We start from the raw sequence: 19,407 nt of genomic DNA on the forward strand, positions 1-19,407 counted from the left end.
CACACTTCAGACCTAAAGACAGTCACAAACTGAAAGTGAAGGGATGGAAAAAGATACTCCACGCAAATGGCAGTGAAAAGAAAGCTGGGGTAGCAGTACTCTATCAGACAAAATAGACTTTAAAACAAAAACTGTAAAAGAGACAAAGAAGGCCATTACATAATGATCAAGGGAACAATCCAACAAGAGGATATAACACTTGTAATATCTACATACCCAATGTAGGTGTACCTAAATATATAAAGCAATTATTAACAGACATAAAAACAGAAATAGACAGTAACACAATAATATTAGGGGACTTTAACACTCCACTTACACCAACGGATAGATCATCCAAACAGAAGATCAATAAGGAAACATTTGCCTTAAATGACACACTAGAACAGATGGACCTAGTAGATATATACAGAACATTCTATCCAAAAACCCAAGAATACACGTTCTTTTCAAATGCATGTGGAACATTCTCCAGGATTGATCACATATTAGGCCACAAAACAAGTCTCTGTAAATTTAAGAAGATTGAAATAATACCAAGCATCTTTTCTGACCACAACGGTATGAAACTAGAAATCGACTATAGGAAGAAAATCAGAAAAACCACAAATACATGGAGATTAAACAAAATGCTACTGAACAACGACTGGGTCAACGAAGAAATCAAAGAAGAAATCAAAAAATACCTGGAGACAAATGAAAATGAAAATACGACATGCCAGAATTTATGGGATACAGCAAAAGTGGTTCTAAGAGGGAAGTTTATAGCAATACAGGCCTATCTCAACAAACAAGAAAAATCTCAAATAAACAATCTAACAATGCACCTAAAGGAACTGGAAAAAGAAGAACAAACAAAGCCCAAAATCAGTAGAAGAAGGGAAATAATAAAAATCAGAGCAGAAATAAATGAACTAGAGATCAAAAAAAAAAAAAATAGAAAAATTAATAAAACCAAGAGCTGGTTCTTTGAAAAGATAAACAAAATTGACAAACCTTTAGCTAGACTCACCAAGAAAAAAAGAGAGAAGGCACAAATAAGTAAAATCAGAAATGAAAGAGGAGAAATTACAACAGACACCTCAGAAATACAAAAGATTATAAAAGAATACTATGAAAAGCTATATGCCAACCAATTCGACAATCTGGAAGAAATGGATAAATTCTTAGAATCATACAACCTTCCAAAACTGGATCAAGAAGAAGTAGAGAATTTGAATAAACCAATCACCAGTAAGGAGATTGAAACAGTAATCAAAAACCTCCCCAAAAATAAAAGTCCAGGACCAGACGGCTTCCCTGGTGAATTCTACCAAACATTCAAAGAAGACTTAATACCTATCCTTCTCAAACTCTTCCAAAAAATTGAGGAGGGGGGAAAGCTCCCTAACTCATTCTACGAAGCCGACATTACCCTGATACCAAAACCAGACAAGGACAACACAAAAAAAGAAAATTACAGGCCAATATCACTGATGAACATCAATTCAAAAATCCTCAGCAAAATACTAGCAAATCGCATACAACAACACGTTAAAAAGATTATACACCATGATCAAGTGGGATTTATTCCAGGTATGCAGGGATGGTTCAACATTTGCAAATCAATCAACATAATACACCACATTAATAAAATGAAGAATAAAAATGACATGATCATCTCAATAGATACAGAGAAAGCATTTGACAAGATACAGCATTCTTTTATGATAAAAACTCAATAAAATGGGGATAGAAGGAAAATACCTCAACATAATAAAGGCCATATATGAGAAACACACAGCTAATATCATCCTCAATGGTGAAAAACTGAAAGCTATCCCTCTAAGAACAGGAACCAGACAAGGATGCCCACTCTCACCACTCCTATTTAACATAGTACTGGAAGTCCTAGCCAGAGCAATCAGGCAAGAGAAAGAAATGAAAGGGATCCAAATTGGAAAGGAAGAAGTGAAACTGTCATTATTTGCAGATGACATGATTTTATATATAGAAAACCCTAAAGAATCCACCAGAAAACTTTTAGAAGTAATAAACGAATACGGTAAAGTTGCAGGATACAAAATCAACATACAAAAATCAGTTGCATTTCTATACACTAACAATGAAGTAGCAGAAAGAGAAATTAAGAATACCATCCCATTTACAATTGCAACAAAAAGAATAAAATACCTAGGAATAAACTTAACCAAAGAGGTGAAAGACTGTACACAGAAAACTATAAAACATTGCTGAAAGAAATTGAAGAAGACACAAAGAAATGGAAAGATATTCCGTGCTCTTGGGTTGGAAGAATTAACATCGTTAAGATGTCCATACTTCCTAAAGCAATCTATAGATTCAATGCAATCCCTATCAAAGTTCCAACAACATTTTTCACAGAAATAGAACAAAGAATCCTAAAATTTATATGAAACAACAAAAGACCCCGAATAGGTAAAGGAATCCTGAGAAAAAAGAACAAAGCCGGAGGTATCACACTCCTTGATTTCAAAATGTATTACAAAGCTATAGTAACCAAAACAGCATGGTACTGGCACAAAAACAGACACACAGATCAATGGAATAGAATCAAAAGCCCAGAAATAAACCCACACATCTATGGACAGCTAATCTTTGACAAAGGAGCCAAGAACGTACAATGGAGAAAAGAAAGTCTCTTCAACAAATGGTGTTGGGAAAATTGCATAGCCACATGGAAAAAAATGAAAGTAGACCCTTACCTTACACCATACACAAAAATTAACTCCAAATGGATTAAAGACTTGAATGTAAGACCTGAAACTATGAAACTTCTAGAAGAAAACATAGGCAGTACACTCTTCGACATTGGTCTTAGCAACATATTTTCAAGCACCATGTCTGACCGGGCAAGAGAAACAATAGAAAAAATAACCAAATGGGACTACATCAAACTAAAAACCTTCTGCACAGCAAAGGAAACCATCAACAAAACGAAAAGACAACCTAACAATTGGGAGAAGATATTTGCAAACCATATATCTGATAAGGGGTTAATCTCCAAAATATACAAAGAACTCATGCATCTCAACAACAAAAAAACTACCAACCCAATTAAAAAATGGGCAAAAGACCTGAACAGACATTTCTCCAAAGAAGATATACAGATGGCCAACAGACACATGAAAAGATGTTCAAAATCATTAACTATCAGGGAAATGCAAATCAAAACTACAATGAGATATCACCTCACGCCAGTCAGAATGGCTATAATTAACAAGACAGGAAACAACATATGTTGTAGAGGATGTGGAGAGAAGGAAACTCTCATACACTGCTGGTGGGAGTGCAAACTGATGCAGCCACTATGGAAAACAGTATAGAGATTCCTCACAAAATTAAGAATAGAACTGTCATATGATCCAGCTATTCCACTGCTGGGTATTTATCCAAAGAACTTGAAAACACCAATGCGTAAAGATACATGCACCCCTGTGTTCATTGCAGCGTTATTCGCAAGAGCCAAGACTTGGAAGCAACCTAAGTGCCCATCAAGGGACGAATGGATAAAGAAGATGTGGTATATATACACAATGGAATACTACTCAGCCATAAGAAATGATGAAATCCAGCCATTTGTGACAACATGGATGGACATTGAGGGTATTATGCAAAGTGAAATAAGTCAGAGGGAGAAGGTCAAATATCGTATGATCTCACTCATTAAGTAGTAGATAATAACAACAACAAACAAACACATAGAGATGGAGATTGGATTGATGGTTACCAGAGGGGAAGAGGGGAGGGAGGAGGGCGAAAGGGATAATTCGGCACGTGTGTGGTGATGGGTTGTAATTAGTATTTGGGTGGTGAACATGATGTAATCTATGCAGAAATAGAAGTATAATGATGTACACCTGAAATTTATACAATGTTATATACCAATGTTACTGCAATAAACAAACAAAAAAAAAAAGGAAGGCACTCCAGGCAGGGGAAGATGGATGGGGAGTGAATGGAAACAGGCTAGGGAAGGGGATGCTGACTGGCACTCTTCTGTATAATGTGCTTGCCCCTTCAGCCTCCTTAGAAAGATGGATTTGCTTGTTTTGGGGTGATAGACATAATTGGGTGCCAAGTCTATTCTTAACATTTTGGAAACAGCATTCTAGAACTGTTGCTGGGAGAACAGCTGCTGGGAGCTGAGCTGCAGAAGACTGGGGGTGGGGTAGCATGAGAGGGATGGGGACGGACAGATTTGGGCCTCCTTCTGGTGCCTGGTCCTGACCGTGCTCCATGTGAGAAGGAGATGTCTTTGTCTCAGTCAGTAGGGCAGGACTGAGAGGCAGGCAGGAACTTGGAGCTGTTGCTCTGGCTCGGAGTGAGTTTTTGTGGTGTTGACCATGCTCATGCTTGGTCACCTGTTTGGTCGATGGGCAAATCTCTGCATATAGCCGCCCATGGCGAGAGGCGCTGCACAACACTAGAATAGAGAACTGAGCCATTTCCCGCCCTGGATCCCCCCTCCACTGGGAAAATTCATGTGAGGAATGAGCCCTAGTCCTCCGGCTAAGCCTGGGGTCACAGTCCCTTTGGGTTAGGACGATCAGAGGAAAGGTAGTATAGAGTCTTCAACTCAAGTGAGGGAGGATGCAGATGCCTTAAGCCAGACTTCAGGCAGCCCAGAGGAAAGGGTCTTAAACTACGTGCGATCCCACGGGTTTAGGAGGGCCTTGAAGAGGGTTTGAGACAGGGAACTCAGAGAGTGGCATTGCCTTACCAAAGAGAGGGAGCTGGAGAGGTGCCCTCCTGTCCGTGGACAGCCAGAAGTGATTTCAAGTAGCCTTCCTGGCGCGGAGGGGGCTTCACAACCAGAGTTAGAGACGTAAAGAGAAGGTGAGCCGTCCCCAGAGCGGAGGCGGCCTTACCCAAGGTGGCAGGACCTGAGTCTTTAAGAGCAGGGAGGCCTCCGGCTTGCTGCTTAGGGCTGACTCTGAACCAACGTGAGGTTTCCAAGAGAGCACCTGGCTGTAAGGTGTGGCTTGACACATTCAGTCAAGCCCAGTGACAGGGACCACATGGGTCTCTTCTTCCAGGGAATTCAGTCATCTGTGTTTGCTCCTTCAGCCGATAACTTGTGAGCACATCCTGGGCGCCAGTCTCTCTGCTGTGCACTGGATGCCACAGGGAATGAGACAGTTGGGGTCCCTGCCCTATGCAGCTTACTTACATTGTGTATGTGTGAAGTGAGGGAGGTAATAGACCAGAACAAAAGTCGGGCAAACACACAAGATACCTAAAAATTAGGAGCCAGCCCTGATGGCCTAGTGATTCTAGTTTGGCGCTCTCACTGCTTTGGCTGCCTGGGTTTGGTTCCTGAGCGCGGAACCACACCACCCGTCTGTCAGTTGCCATGCTGTAGTGGCAGCTCATCTAGAAGAACTAGAAGGACTTACAGCTGGGATATACAACCATGCATTGAGGCTTTGGGGAGGGGGGAAAAAAAGAGGAAGATTGGCAACAGATGTTAGCTCAGGGTGACTCTTTCCCTGCAAAAAATAAAAATAAAAAAATAAAGCTGCTTTTCTTTAAAAAATAAATTAAGATAAGTGCACACTGAGGGCTGGAGGCAGGATGTTGGGCTAGGCAGTGACTTGGGGAGACGTCTGAGCTGAGACGATAAGGGATCAGAATGAGCCGGGCTGAGAAGAACTGAAGGCAGAGCCTGCTAGGCAGAGGCACATGCCCGCAGAGGTTGGAAGGTATTGAGTGTGTTCAGAGAAGGGAAGGCGGGCAGTGTGTGGGGAGTGGAGGGAGTGGAGGAAGCAAAGCCCAGCTCAGGCAGACCTGCGAAGCCAGGTCAGACTTGGGTTCTTATTCTAAGAGAGTTTTAGGCAGAGAGATGACTGTTTCTCTATTTTTAAACAATCAATCTGGCAACAATAGATGTGGGCTGAGCTCTAGGTAGCTATACCTCCCTGGTGATTACAGGTCGACAGGAGGAGAGGAGGGAAGGTCAGTGAGCAGGCTTTTGCAGGATTTAAGGTGAGAGAGCATGGTGGCTTGGATTCGGATAGATTGGAGCTGGCACCCAGATGGGGCCGTCCAACCCCGACAGGCTCTGAGCTGAGAACGCAGGCAGAGAACCAGGCCTGTGCTTCAGTGTCTCTGTCTCCTCGCTTTCAACGTAAGACACTGGCCTGTGCTATTTGGAAGTCAGATTTTGGAGTCAAACATAAGTCATTTTGAATCCTGCCTCAGTAACTAACTAGCTTTCTGTCCTGTGTTAGTTACTGAGCCCTGTGAGCCCCGAGGGGCTCCTGTTGACCTAAGAGCTAATAGATGTCAAACATGGAGCACCTGGCCTCCCACCTGATCCTGGAAGCCACCGTTTCTTTAGGTCCACGACCATTACTCCTATCAACGCAGGCCTTGGCTGCTTTAGCATTCGCAGGGTAGGTCTACAGTTGGCTTCTGGTCCCCCCCTTTTCCTGGGAGCATGACTTGGTTGCTCATGCAAGCTTCCCTTCTGATCACTCCTGCATTCTCTCTTCATGCCAGTGTTGCCCAGACCAGGGGCCCACACCTGCCTGTTCTCCCCTCGCACGCTCAGCGTGGGCTTCCCCCCTCCCTGCACAAGTGCATGTGGCCAGGCTAGAACGGGAGCACCCTGCCTCACCTTGCAGAATGCTGTGCTCCCTTCTCTCCAACTCGGATAGCTGCTCAGTTCAGCCTTGCTTACTCTTGGGCCCAGCTGCAGTAGCTTTGGGTCCACACTGTTTATCCTGCAGCACAGGTGGTGGAAAGAACTCAGTGGTGGTCAGGCCATCTGAGTTGAAGTCCCAGTTCTGCCAATAACTCTATGATGTCTGACAAATCGCTTGACTTTTCCATACCTCCTCTTCTGTATCTATTCAGGGTTCAGCCATCTGTTGCCTACTGTGTGCGGGCACTGACATTCTAGGATTCTGCATGAGTTCTATTTTAAGGCCCTTGGAGGTAGTGTTTCTAGAGGCTCAGATGTAAGTTTTCACAGTGCTCTGCATACAGAGTGCCTGGTACCTTTAAAAATAGGATGGCTGCTACAGATGTTAAGGAATGGTATGAGAGGTTCTTGGGAGGCCATTTGCACAGAGATGCCTGGGGAACGTAGAACAAGGCTTGGCATCACTGTCCAGAAGCGGTGGGTGTCTTCCCACCTTACATTTGGATCGGAAATATAAGCCAACGTCCCTGCCATGGTGGCTGCTGGCAGCTGGCACATCTGGCACCCAGATGGAGATTCCAGCAGAGCCTGGGTCTGGAAGGAGCCCACATGAGAGTGGGTCTGTGAAGACTCTGCCTGACAGGAACCAGGCAGGAAGGAGCAAAACAGGCGGGTTGTAAGGTGCTGATCTGACCCTCGCCCTCCTATTCTTGACCAGATCCAGGGCCCATCTACAGGGGCCAGGAGGGTCCTCCAACTGGGTCTCACAATGATGAAGAGCATCCACCTTGGGCGTTCGATATTGTCTCTGCAGTGCAGAGCTATCATCGTGGAACGAAAGAAGCAGGCGTCCATCTCCCAACTTGGAGCTTGTGTCCCGTTACTGGATCACACGTTACAAATAAATGTGATAAATCCTGTAATTATTGTGCGATCAGGACTAGCGTATCCCACTGTGTTTGTGTAACAAAACATCACTTTGTCAAACATGAACATATAAAATATTCCCCAATTTTCATAACTTTGTTTTGGCATTTCTTAATTATTTTTTAACATAGTGGGATCTTTAAAATATGTAAGTAGCTAGGCTTTTCATGACCTTTTAGACCAAACCTCATCTTTATTTTTTTTCCCCACTCCATTAGATTCAAACAGTGACGAAGAAAGTCCTAGTGGCACCTCTGTCAGATGAGGAGGGCAATGCCACCAACGCTGTCATCTCCCTGTTGAACGAGACCGTGACGGAGGCACCTGAGGAAACGAGCGTGGTCATCAAGAAGGGCCTGGAGTTCAAGGACGGCATGAATGTCTTAGGTAGGCAACCTAGTATCTGCCTCCCTGGGGGAGGCGCCTCTGCTTTCCCACCTGTGGCCAGCCTTTCCTGCTTCTCAGCACCTCGGCATCCTTCACTCCCTTCTCAGAAAGCCAGTCGCTCTGCTGTCCTCTAGGTGGAGCAGGAGGCTCTCTCTGGGGAGGGTCATTGGGACCGACAGCTGAGAGATAGAGGAAGACGGAGATGGGCAGGAGCAAGACCATGAGGGGACATTACAGCTAGAGGTTGGTTATGGGAAAAAAGAGGGGATTCACGTTCATTGGGCATATGCCCTGACTTTCTGCATGGCATTGGCAAGTCACTTTCTCTGACTCCATTTCATGAAGTTACACATCCAATTCTTTCATGTCTTAAGCATATTTTTTTGAGCTGCCCTTCTGTACCAGTGGTGTGCTGGGCATGGGGAATGTCCCACCCCAGCTCTCACAGTCTGTAAACAAATGCAATGCTATCAGGAGTGTAAAGCATTAGCGTTGGTGTCAAAAGGAGCTTATCAAAAGGAGATTATCTTGTGTAATTTTCTGGGATTCCAATGAGTCCTTTCCCCTAGCCTGGAGCCGTCTTAGCACACCGTCCCAGGGGTTCTTCAGCTCTGCAGGTGGACAGACCTGGGTTTGGATCCTTTATGGACCACTGATTGGTTATCTGACTGTAGGCAAGTGGTTCCACTTCTCTGAGCCTCATTTGTCAAGTGGGCATGAGATTGGCATTTCTCTTGTAGATCGTTATGAGGATTAAATGAGATTGTGCACATAGAACACGCCATATGCTCTATTCACGTGAGCTACTGTCATTGTTAAAAGTCAGAGGATGGAGTCTCACCATCACGTGGGTGGCTCCAGTTTGGCCAGTTCTCTCCCCACCCACCCCCTGGGTCCACTCCCCATCGTAACCCTCATCCACTGTTAGAATGTCATCCCCAAGGCAAGAAAGAAGGACATTTGGCCATAAGCTGGGAGAAATGGGCAATCTGGGTGGAAGAAGTATGTTGACCCATGTAAGCAAGATTTCTAAGTATTTGAATGAGAGCTGTTTAGAAATGGATGAGCTCGGTGGTCCTTCCACTTTGTCATCTAGGAGATTAAGTGCCCTTGTCTCCTTAGTAGGGTTGTCAGATAAAATACAGGATGTCCAGTTAAATGTGAATTTCAGATAAACAACAACAAATTTTTTAGTGTAAGTATGTCTCAACTATTGCATGGGACATACTTATGCTAAAAAATTCTTCACCATTTATCTGATGTTCAGAAACCTAACTGGTGTCCTGTTTGTTTGTTCTAAATTTGATAAACTTGCCCCTTACTCATCCAGAATGGTGGAGAGGAGGAGGTAGAGGGATCAGGATTGCCCAGCCACTGAAAAGTGGAGGGCCATTTTTGTCTGGCCTGGGAGGAAGCAGGTTGGGTAAGAGTGAGGGAGGAGATAAGCTGACTAGGTTGCCAGGCAGTGTGAGATCAATAAACATTGTTGACAATCAGTGGGAGGTGAGAGGAGGGAGAAAGTGGGAGAGTTCCTCTGAGAAGGAGGGTTTGCAAATATCCTCAGCATCTGCCCCTGAGTAGCTCTTCTCTCTCACTGCCCAGATACCCACGACCATTTCAGGACCTTCCCAACTCCCCTTGGTCCCTTCGGGCAGGTCATAATGAAAGACCCAACCCCCGTGGTCAAAGTGGCCCCATAGTCTTCTTCACACTCCGAGGAAGGTTGAGGCCATGAGTAACGGGGCCAAAGCTTTGGGGTGAATCATTCAGAAGACTTTCGTGGTCGTTTCCAGAGTCTTGGTGGATTTTGGGAAGTCACATGACCTTTGGCTGTACTGGGAAGTTTCAACACAACTCACTACTCTTTCAACCCTAATGACCAAGTCTAAGAGGGCCTTGTTCAAATGAAACAGCCCTGTTCCAGTGAATGAGTTCAGTGAGGCATTGTTTATAGAGGGAAATGCCAAGCTGGACATGGGTTTCCAAGTGCAGATTGCAGCTCTGGAAAGCCAAGAGAAGTTAGACTGTTGAGAAACTTCCCATTTACAAATCATGGCTGCAATAAGGTTCTTTCCATGGTCTTCCAAGGGTGGAGATGGTGGCTGTTTTGTTCTTTGGTTTTATTTTTGGCTTAGGAAAGTCCCGAGGATCAAGCATTGCAATAAGTGCAGATAAAGCCCTGGCCCTGGCCTCCCACTTCTTGAAGGACTCATTTCTTTCCAAAAAGTCCTCAGACCCCTTCTGGGTCCCACCCTAATTCCAATCACTTAGCTCAACTCCTGCTGGAGATTGCTCCTGTCAGCGTCTCGCTATTGTCCTCATAGATGTGGCCAGTTTCTGCTGGCCCTGAGGTGGGAGCTTTTTTATTCCAGTTCTTGGGACCTTGAGACCTTGTGCATTTTCTCTTAAAATTTCCAAATGAAGTTAACCAAGCAATACTAGCTATTCACAGCCAGAATGTTCACAGATGATTTCTCACCACACCTAGCAAATTCACCTCCATGGGTTTGAGCGAAGGCCTTGGGAACAGCCTGGATTTGATGTCATACATTACTGCAGAACTAGGGCACTCTCTCCTGGATCTAATTCTCACTAAGCCTTCATCTCTACTGGGCCAATAACTCACTTGTAAGTCACTTGTCAATCTTTCTGGCCAAGACCTGAAAAGGGGAAATATTAAATACCAAGGATTAACAGTCCTGAGGGCAAATGCTGGATTCTTTCTACTGAAGAGAGAAAGGGTCCTGTGAAGGGTAGTGAACAGTCTGGGTTGGTTCGGGCTTTGTGTGGGGAGGCGAGTGGTTTTGGTGACTAGGGAAAAGGTACAATCAGAAATTCAGAGAGGAAGAATTCCCCGCTAAGACAATCGAATTGTAGTACTATACTTACCTGATGTAGCTCAAAACTCCGGACATAACTGGACACCGAGGAAACTGGATATAATAGAGAGGGACTGGAATTTAGGCCTGCTAAACTGGGGCAGGGTAGGGGTGGGGAAGAGGAGGGAGAGAGAGAGACCACAGGATGGTCCATACTGCAGTTCAGAGAAAAGTCAGATGGGCAAGCAGTCTTATAGCCAAGGGAACAGTGACATTGATATGTAGTCCACGCAAGTAGTCAGAATCAGAGCCTCAGGACTCGCAGTACTGGGTCGGGGGTGGCGAGGCACGTGGTGACTGGAAATCACAGGCAGTAATGGAGACGCCCGTGAGCCACGTAGTGCACCCCAGTCCCTCGGCAGGTCTGGGTGAGACTCCAGCTCGGGGGGTGAGACACTGAGGGGGAAAGGAGTGGTGGCGGAAGGGAATCCTCTAGGGAGAGAAAAGCCAGAAGGAGGAACTCAAGTATCAGGCGGGTTCCCAGGACAGACACCCAGGTGCGGGGGATGTGGCCAAAGCCCACACCGCATGAGACTCGAGGTTGGTGCTGAAGTTGGTCCAGAACCTGGTGCAGTTTGACGCTGCCATCAAGAGGTGGGGACAGAGCTCCTCAAATCCTTCCAGCCTGGGATTAGGACTGACCCTGGAGTCTGGGATGGGGCTGCATTTAGATGGACGCCAAGTGAAGGGAGGAGAGGGCTGAGGGGCTGGGAAGTGGCCAAAGCTGTGTTCTGTCTTGATGCTCCCGAAAAAAGTAAAATAAAAAAGAAAGCATTCTAACCATTTTGACTTGAAAAGAATTATGACAAATTAAGAAATAACAGGTTAAACCCGAGGAACTGCGTCAGTTGGGGTTTCCCAACTGTTTTGGGTTTCCCATTGCTTTCCATTTGATTTTTCGACATTCCTCCTCCCTCTCACATTAGGCAGGTAGCAATAGACAGATAATCTTATGTTCAGGATTTTTCTAGAGTGAAGCATTCCAGCCGTGAGTTGATTTGGGATAACACCAAACCAATATAGACATAACCCTGGCAGAGACTTTACTGGCTAATTGGTCTCTGCTCTTCCAATATTGGCTCCAGAGTTTGCATGATAATCCCCAAGTCCCAGCAAGCCTTCCCTCCTTAATCTGTGTACTAATGGAATCTGCTTGCACATGATTTCATAAGTGAGGAGGAGCGGGAAGAGAGTACTTTTTAGTTGGGAGTGAAAATGTGTTCATTTTCTTCAAGGAACCAGCAGTGCGTACGGTTCAACTTGCTCATGTGGGAAATGTTAAGGAAAGCCATAATTATCCAGGGGAAAGGCACTTTGTGTGTGAAATAGGATGCTTTTGTCTTTCAATGCCTAATTCATAGAGTGACAGACAGTGAGAACATGGCTCTGTACGTCGGGAGTGGTAAAGAACGAGGGAGAAGAAACGTGCTTTACGATTTGTCCTTCTGTGTAATGTGATTCACCCAACAGGTCTGATAGGATTTTTCATTGCTTTTGGCATCGCCATGGGGAAGATGGGAGAGCAGGCCAAGCTGATGGTGGAATTCTTCAACATTTTGAATGAGATCGTCATGAAGTTAGTGATCATGATCATGTGGTGAGTGGGCTAGCTCTTAGTTCATTGTGAGGGTGTGAGAAGGTCTTTGGGGTCCCCAGAAGACACTGGAGCCCTCCCAGCAGGACAGGATTGGTGGGTGTGGACCAAGTAAAGGGCTCTCCAGAAAGACTTTGAGAAAGGGGTGAAATTCTTTTTTGGAGCTGCTTCTAGAAAATGGGTCAGAAAACCACAGGAATGGCCTGTGGGCCTATTCCTATCTGCCACCTGTTTTGTATGGACTATGAGTTAAGTAAGGGTTTCGTGTTTTTATTTTGCTGAAAAAAAATCAAAAGAAGAATAATATTCCGCAACACAAAAAAAATTTCGTGAAATTCACATTCAGTTCCCATAAATAAAGTTTTATTGGAATGTAGCTACGCCCATTTGTTATATATTGTCTAGGATTGCTTTTGTGCTGAACAGCAGAGTTGAGTAGTTCTGACTAAGACTGTGTAGCCTGCAAAACCTAAAATATTTACTATTTGGCCGTTTACATAAAAAGTTTGCCGGTTCATGCCCTTGACGAAAAAAAAAGAGACAGAGACAAGCTGGAAAAACCAATCAATAATACTGAAACTGAGCAGTATCAGGAAATACTAAAATAAACCCAAGATAGCAGGGATATGGCATGACCCAGGGTGTGTGTAAGAACCACGGCTCCCATATTCTGGTGTCCCAAGGCAATGTGTCTTAGATCTGGGTCACTCACGACTCATATAGAGAAAAAAAGAGGCCATTCTCAGGCCATGCAAGCGGAAGTGAAATCACAGAGGTATGTTAGAACTGTAAGTGCTCTTGGAAATCTGGTCTCACCCTCTTGTTTTACAGAAGAGAAAACTGTGGTCCAGAGACACTAACTCTTGATCGTTTAACATCATCACGATCATTATAATAATAAATGCTATCATTTATTGATTTCCTTTTATCTGCCAAGAGCCATGATAGGTGCTTAATATCCATCAAATGTAATCCCAATAACCCTTCAGAGATGGCATTATTATTCCCATTTTACAGAAAAGGCAACTGAGGCTCATGGAGGTGAATTAACTCACCTAAGTTTATATAGCTAGAGCAAGAGAAAAACTGGAGTTCATATTGATGTCAAAATCCTTGATGCGAAGTGGGTGGGGTTTTTTGTTTGGATCATCAAAGCAGTGTTGTCTCCACTTCATTTCACGTGTGTTTATGGTCAGTGGTTCTGAAATCTTGGGTGGCCCAGGAAAGCATGAGTGTCCACTCCTTCATCAAGGAGGCTGTGCCGCCTTCAATCACTAGAACCTTCTAATGTCCTGTATCTATCAGATGGAAAGATTTTTCGTGCATTTGTTTCAGACCCCCATGATGGTGCTGTGTACCTGCCTAGAAAACAATAAAACTGTTATTAGACCAAACTCCATCTGTGTTCCTCTTGCCGCGGGAATTCTGGGTACAAATTCCCTGTGTCTGCATGCTCCTGTCCTACCCACCTTCCCCAGGCCTCGTCTGATCCTCTTCCTCTTCTGTGTGGTACCTTCCACTGGAATTCTGCCTTCCTGCACTCTTCTTCCTTTCTTTGGCCCCTACTCCCACCTTACAAGCGAAAAATCTGTTCTTATTTTTTTTTTTTTTCTCCAAAGAACCAAACGTAGTGATGTGCCTGTAGTAAATTCTTACTAAAACTTCAGGAATGAGTGGGCTAGCTGAAGGCCCCAGAATCTGAATCAAGAAGATGTTCCTCATGAGTTCACCATATTTAATAGACCTGGCTGGTTCAGATCATTGCTTTATCGTTCTTCTAAAACATAGACAGGATGCCAGTAAAAGGATGTGTTCGTTTCCATTATTGGCCTGATTCTTCAACTTCCCAGGCAATACTAGATTTCTGAATATTTCTTTTGTATGAAGATTTAGAGTCACACACATAGTGATGCTGTAAAAAAATATGTTTAAATTCTTTTAGATCTGTTCTGAGCCTAATGAGAGTTTAATAAATGATAATACATAAAGCAGAGTAGGCATCTTGCTATTAAACATTAGGGTCTACCTTTGTTTCCTAGAATTTCTAGCAGTGAGCATCCTTGATCTAAATATGCAGTTCATATTTCTCCATTATGATGCCAGTGGTGTGGGCAATATATGAAAGTTTTTTCCTTCATCTGCAGAAACGTTATTTCTACTGAGCCCTTGAAGGAAAGGGAATCTTCTAGAAAATCAGATGAGTCATGGGATAAAGTGTAGCCTCCCTTTTCCCCAGGGATGGAGGGTGGTGTGGATCAAGAAGTTTCCTATTCACTGAACCAAAACTCCTGAAGATTTAGCATCATATCCCGGGAGATGAAGAGCAATTGTGAGGCAGGAATCAGACCTACGGAAGGATTTCTGACAGCTGTTCAGTCACCTCATCTAGGCAAACAGTCAGGAGGGTGTTACATGGCATGAGAGGTCAATTCTACACATTTCTGTCATTCTTGAGCTGCCTTGTCAGCATCGGCATTTGATAACGATGTGTGTGAGAGGGTTCTGGATAAAACTGCCAACCACTCTTTGACCCCTCAAAGCTTAAATAATCAGAGTTCTTTTGTATTCTTCTCTATGTGGTAGTAAGCATGGTAATAATAGATAATATCACATTGAGGAGATTATTGTTATTCTAATAATTATTATTGTTAAATTATAACAGAGTTATTAAATTCTTGCTATATACTCAGTACTATTTCAATTACTGTGCAGTACCCATTTATTATTGAGAAGGTAATTATTATTTTTATTATACTTATTATTAAATCATAACTAAGATTTACCAAATTCCTGCTATATGCTTGATACTATTCCAATTACTTGACATGCAGTAACTCATTTCTTCCTCACAATCGCACCTAGCAAAATAGGTCCTTCTATTAGCCCTGTTTTCCAGCTGAGGAGACGAGGCACAGAGGTTAGTGTGCCCAGTGTGGCACAGCCTGAGTTACGGGCGTTGTGTGGAAGTGTATCCAACTCAACTTCTGTCTGACGGCAGCCTGGCCTGAATCCAGGACCCTCCTATTACTAGCTGTGTGACTTTAGATAAGTTAGGCATGCTCTAAACCCCAGCATCCTGATCTGTAGCGTGGGTTGATCGTAGAATCCATGTCGTAGGGTTGCTGTGGGAATTAAGTGAAATTGTGACCAATAGTCACGGAGCATTTCCTGTGTGTCAGGACCTGTCTAAGCCCTTCACATGAATTAGTATTATTATTGTCTTTATTTTGTGATGGTCATTACTAGCATCAATTCAATCCTTTGTTTCTTTGTGTTCATTAATTCTTTAAGAAGTCCGCACAGCCCTCTGATTCATCAAAAAAAAAAAACCGGTAATTTTAGTGTGATTTTCATATCCTCATTTTTTGCAAATTTCTTTAAAACATTTCTTTTCAGAGTCTAAAAACTTAAAGAGAAAGTAAAACTTTTCACAATCTAACCACTATAGAAACGTAAAGTGAGAAGTGAAATCTCTGCCTGCTCTTCCAATTCCCTCTCATTAACCCACCACCTTCCCTCCCTCCCTCTCTCCCTCCCCTGGTTTCCTTCCTTCCTTCCTTCCTTCCTCCCTCCCTTCCTTCCTTCCTTCCTTCCTTCCTTCCATTCATCCGTCCGTCCGTCTGTCCACCCACCCACCCATCCATCCACCCACCCATCCACCCACCCATCCATCCATCCACCCATCCATCCATCCTTTCACTCTATAAATATTTTTTGAGCACCTCTTCTGTGCCAGTAACTGGTGATTTTAGGCACTGGAGATACAATGGTGAATGAGAGAGAAAGATGCCTGCTCTCATGGAGTTTACATTCTAGTGAAAGGAGAGAGGGAAAAATTAAAGGAAGCAAATAAGAATTCAGAGAGTAATCAGTGCTAAAACGTCAATAAACAGGAAAGGAGACAGAGAGTGATGGGTGGATGTAAGTAGGGAGTGAACTCCATCAGGAGGGGCCGGGAGAGGGCTGTCTGGGAAAGTGACTTTTGAAGAAGACCTGAAGAATGAGGGGGAGGCAGCTCCATGAAGAATTGAGAGGAGAATTTTCCAGGGGAGGAAACAGCAAGTGAAAGATTTTTGAGGGTCAGAATGAAGGTCTGGAGTGGCTGGAGTGTGGTTGGTTGGTGAGAGGGGGATGGAAGGCCGTGAAGTTGGAGGGGTGGGCAGGAGGCAGATCCCACAGGGCCCTGTAGGCAATTGTGATGAGTTATTTATTTGCAAAAGGAAATCCTTGGAGGGTTATAAGCCTGAAGACTCTACGAGCTGATTTTCACAATATCCTGTTGAAAAGTTCTAATCCACATATGGTAACTCTCAGCAAAAGTCACTCCTTGGATAGCCAGAATACCTCTCCCTAACTGGATTGGGAAAAATGGAGATTTGTGTTTCTTCCTGAGCCTAAGTACAGACAGCACCTTTAGGTAACTCTTGGGATGTGTGTTCAACTCTTTATTGACAGACTCTTCCAATTCTGAGTTCTCTTGGGACCCATCCCAAACTGGTGCCCTGGTGTTCCTATTGGAAATGTGTGGGACCAAACCAGAGTGGCTTTATGGCAGGACTGAGGAAGTCCCTCCACTTACCTCCACTCCAGGCATCTGTCCCACCATCTGTGCAGTGCCTGAAAGTCCCGAATTAACTATTTTAGTGGGTTAAGTCTGTCGGGAGAGAGGGAGAATCTCCCTCTGCCCTTTTCCTTAAGGTTCTGATGGCTGGCCAAATAATTAACAAAACAGGTTAGCAGGAGAAAATAATACCAAGTTTAATAACATGTATACATGGGAGAACTCAGAAATGAGCAACTCGTCCCTCTGTCTAAGCTGCCAGCTTAAGTATTGTAGCTAAAGGCGAGGAAGGTGTTGGGGGTGGGTAGTGGTCTGGGACCTCAGAGAGAAAGAAGACAACTTACATGGAGATAGAAATGCAAATGTTTGCCTGACAACTCTTCTCAGGGTCATCTATAGATATTGTGGTCAGGGAGAGATAGAGTTTTTGATAAAAGGGGCTTGGTGCCTTTCCTATTGTAAGCTCTATCCTACATTATCTTTACAGCCATCATGATAATAACTCCTTCCTGAAACAGATCTTTTGTTTTAAATTCTTTAGGCAGTTTGGGAGGGGAAACTCAAATATTCTTCCTGAGTTCTCTGCGTCCTTATTGTCTTCAGCTTGAAATAATCCACATACCAGAGTGGTGCCTCCTGGGGTAGCTTGCCCTGAGCACCACAAGACCAAAGGTCTTGAATAAATTTGAGCTAAAGTAAATGGTTTCCAAAGGCTAACCTAGTAATATCTGCACTTTATCAGTTGCAGATCAGATTTTACTCCTTGAAACACTGGTTTCCAAACACATCAGAATTACCTGGGGAACTTGTTTAGAATATAAATGCCCCAAGGCTAGCTCCAGGAAATTCTGACTCTAACTCCATAGGTATGTGGTGGGCCCAGGGAATCCATTTTGTTACCAGGCAGACCAGGTGTCTATGAATGCACAGAGACGCTGCCTGAGTTCTGGGTATGTCAAGTGCTGTGTATGAATTTACGACTGTGGAGTAGCAGACCTGGGAGGGGCATCTTGGTGGGAACCTTAGTATGACAAGAACTGTGGGTGGAGGCAAGAAGGGATGATGCAACAGTGAGAAAAAGACTCAGCAGGCTCGGGGCCGGCCCCGTGGCTTAGCGGTTAAGTGCGCGCGCTCCGCTACTGGCGGCCTGGGTTCGGATCCCGGGCGCACACCGACGCACCGCTTCTCCGGCCATGCTGTGGCCGCGTCCCACATACAGCAACTAGAGGGATGTGCAACTATGACATACAACTATCTACTGGGGCCTTGGGGGAAAAAAGGAGGAGGATTGGCAATAGATGTTAGCTCAGAACCGGTCTTCCTCAGCAAAAAGAGGAGGATTAGCATGGATGTGAGCTCAGGGCTGATCTTCCTCACACACACAAAAAAGAAAATAAATAAATAAATAAAAAAGAAGACTCAGCAGGCCAATCCTGGATGAATCAGTGGCTTTGAAAACAGTGCCCAGTGCTGAGGATACAGCCAGTCTCAGGGCAGCATGGAAGCCATTCCCTCGCTCTAGCTCTGTAGTCATGTCCTTCTCATTTAGAAACTGGTCTAGCAATTACTGAGCATCCTGTGGCTTCAGAAGGCTCACTGGAGCTCTCAGCCTCTTTATGCACTTTGGTTTATGGCTCTGATTGTTTCCTCTCAGAAGCTCTGAGTGGTGACCTTGGACCCTGGGCATTTGCCATTTCTTTTCCATGGAGTGTCGTTTTGAATGAGATAATTCATTATTATGGAAACCCAGGAACTCAGAATTCTGAGTGGAGGCTTAACCTACTTGTTTTGAAAACAGGTGCAGGGAAGTAATGTAAAAGGCATCTCAGAACAAAGGCTCTTTCCTTTTCCTAATTAATGTTAATTCTAATCCTGGAGACCAAGGTGTTTGGGTTAAGTAGGGCCCCTGCCTGCCCTATTTATTTACCCTAACCTTATGGCCTTTGAATAATGCTCTCCATTTAGAGTGGGAACTCATGTTTCTTCCAGCGAGCTGAGTGCTCCGGAGGTAACCTGTTACCTCTCATCCATTTGGCTCAGGCTCAGATGTGTTCTCCAGGGGACTCTATAGCTAGACTTCCTTGGCAAAAAGCCCTGAAAGCATTTTCTCTCCATTCTACAAACTGCTTGTCTCAAAAGAGCAGGAAAATTGAATGGCACCCAAAACAGCTCGTATTTGTGTTTTTCTGGACATCTTCAAGGGGTAACTGGTGCTTGGGAAAAAATTGATCTCTTGGTTTATGAAGATAAATGCCTGTTGGCTTTATCGGAAGATGCGTTCTGCTCAGCATATTTACAATCCCAGTGAACAAACAGCTGGCCCCTGAGACTTCCTTACTGATCTATGAGATGTCATGACTATGGGCACACCAGGAGAAAATGTAAAATGGCG

The 19,407-nt window shown here is 44.2% G+C and overlaps 1 protein-coding gene across 1 annotated transcript in view; it reads left to right on the forward strand.

Annotated features, from left to right (window-relative positions):
- SLC1A2 (solute carrier family 1 member 2) overlaps positions 1 to 19,407 on the forward strand; it is a 73,597-nt gene that overhangs the window by 22,649 nt on the left and 31,541 nt on the right. The window contains exons 5-6 of the mRNA XM_087423132.1: positions 7,813 to 7,981; positions 12,331 to 12,457. Of these exons, the coding sequence (XP_087279258.1) occupies positions 7,813 to 7,981; positions 12,331 to 12,457 (296 nt within the window). The remainder of the gene's footprint in view (positions 1 to 7,812; positions 7,982 to 12,330; positions 12,458 to 19,407) is intronic.

Source organism: Ceratotherium simum, chromosome 34 (genome assembly GCF_057802395.1).
Source record: "Ceratotherium simum simum isolate JZ-2026a chromosome 34, ASM5780239v1, whole genome shotgun sequence".
NCBI lineage: Eukaryota > Metazoa > Chordata > Mammalia > Perissodactyla > Rhinocerotidae > Ceratotherium > Ceratotherium simum.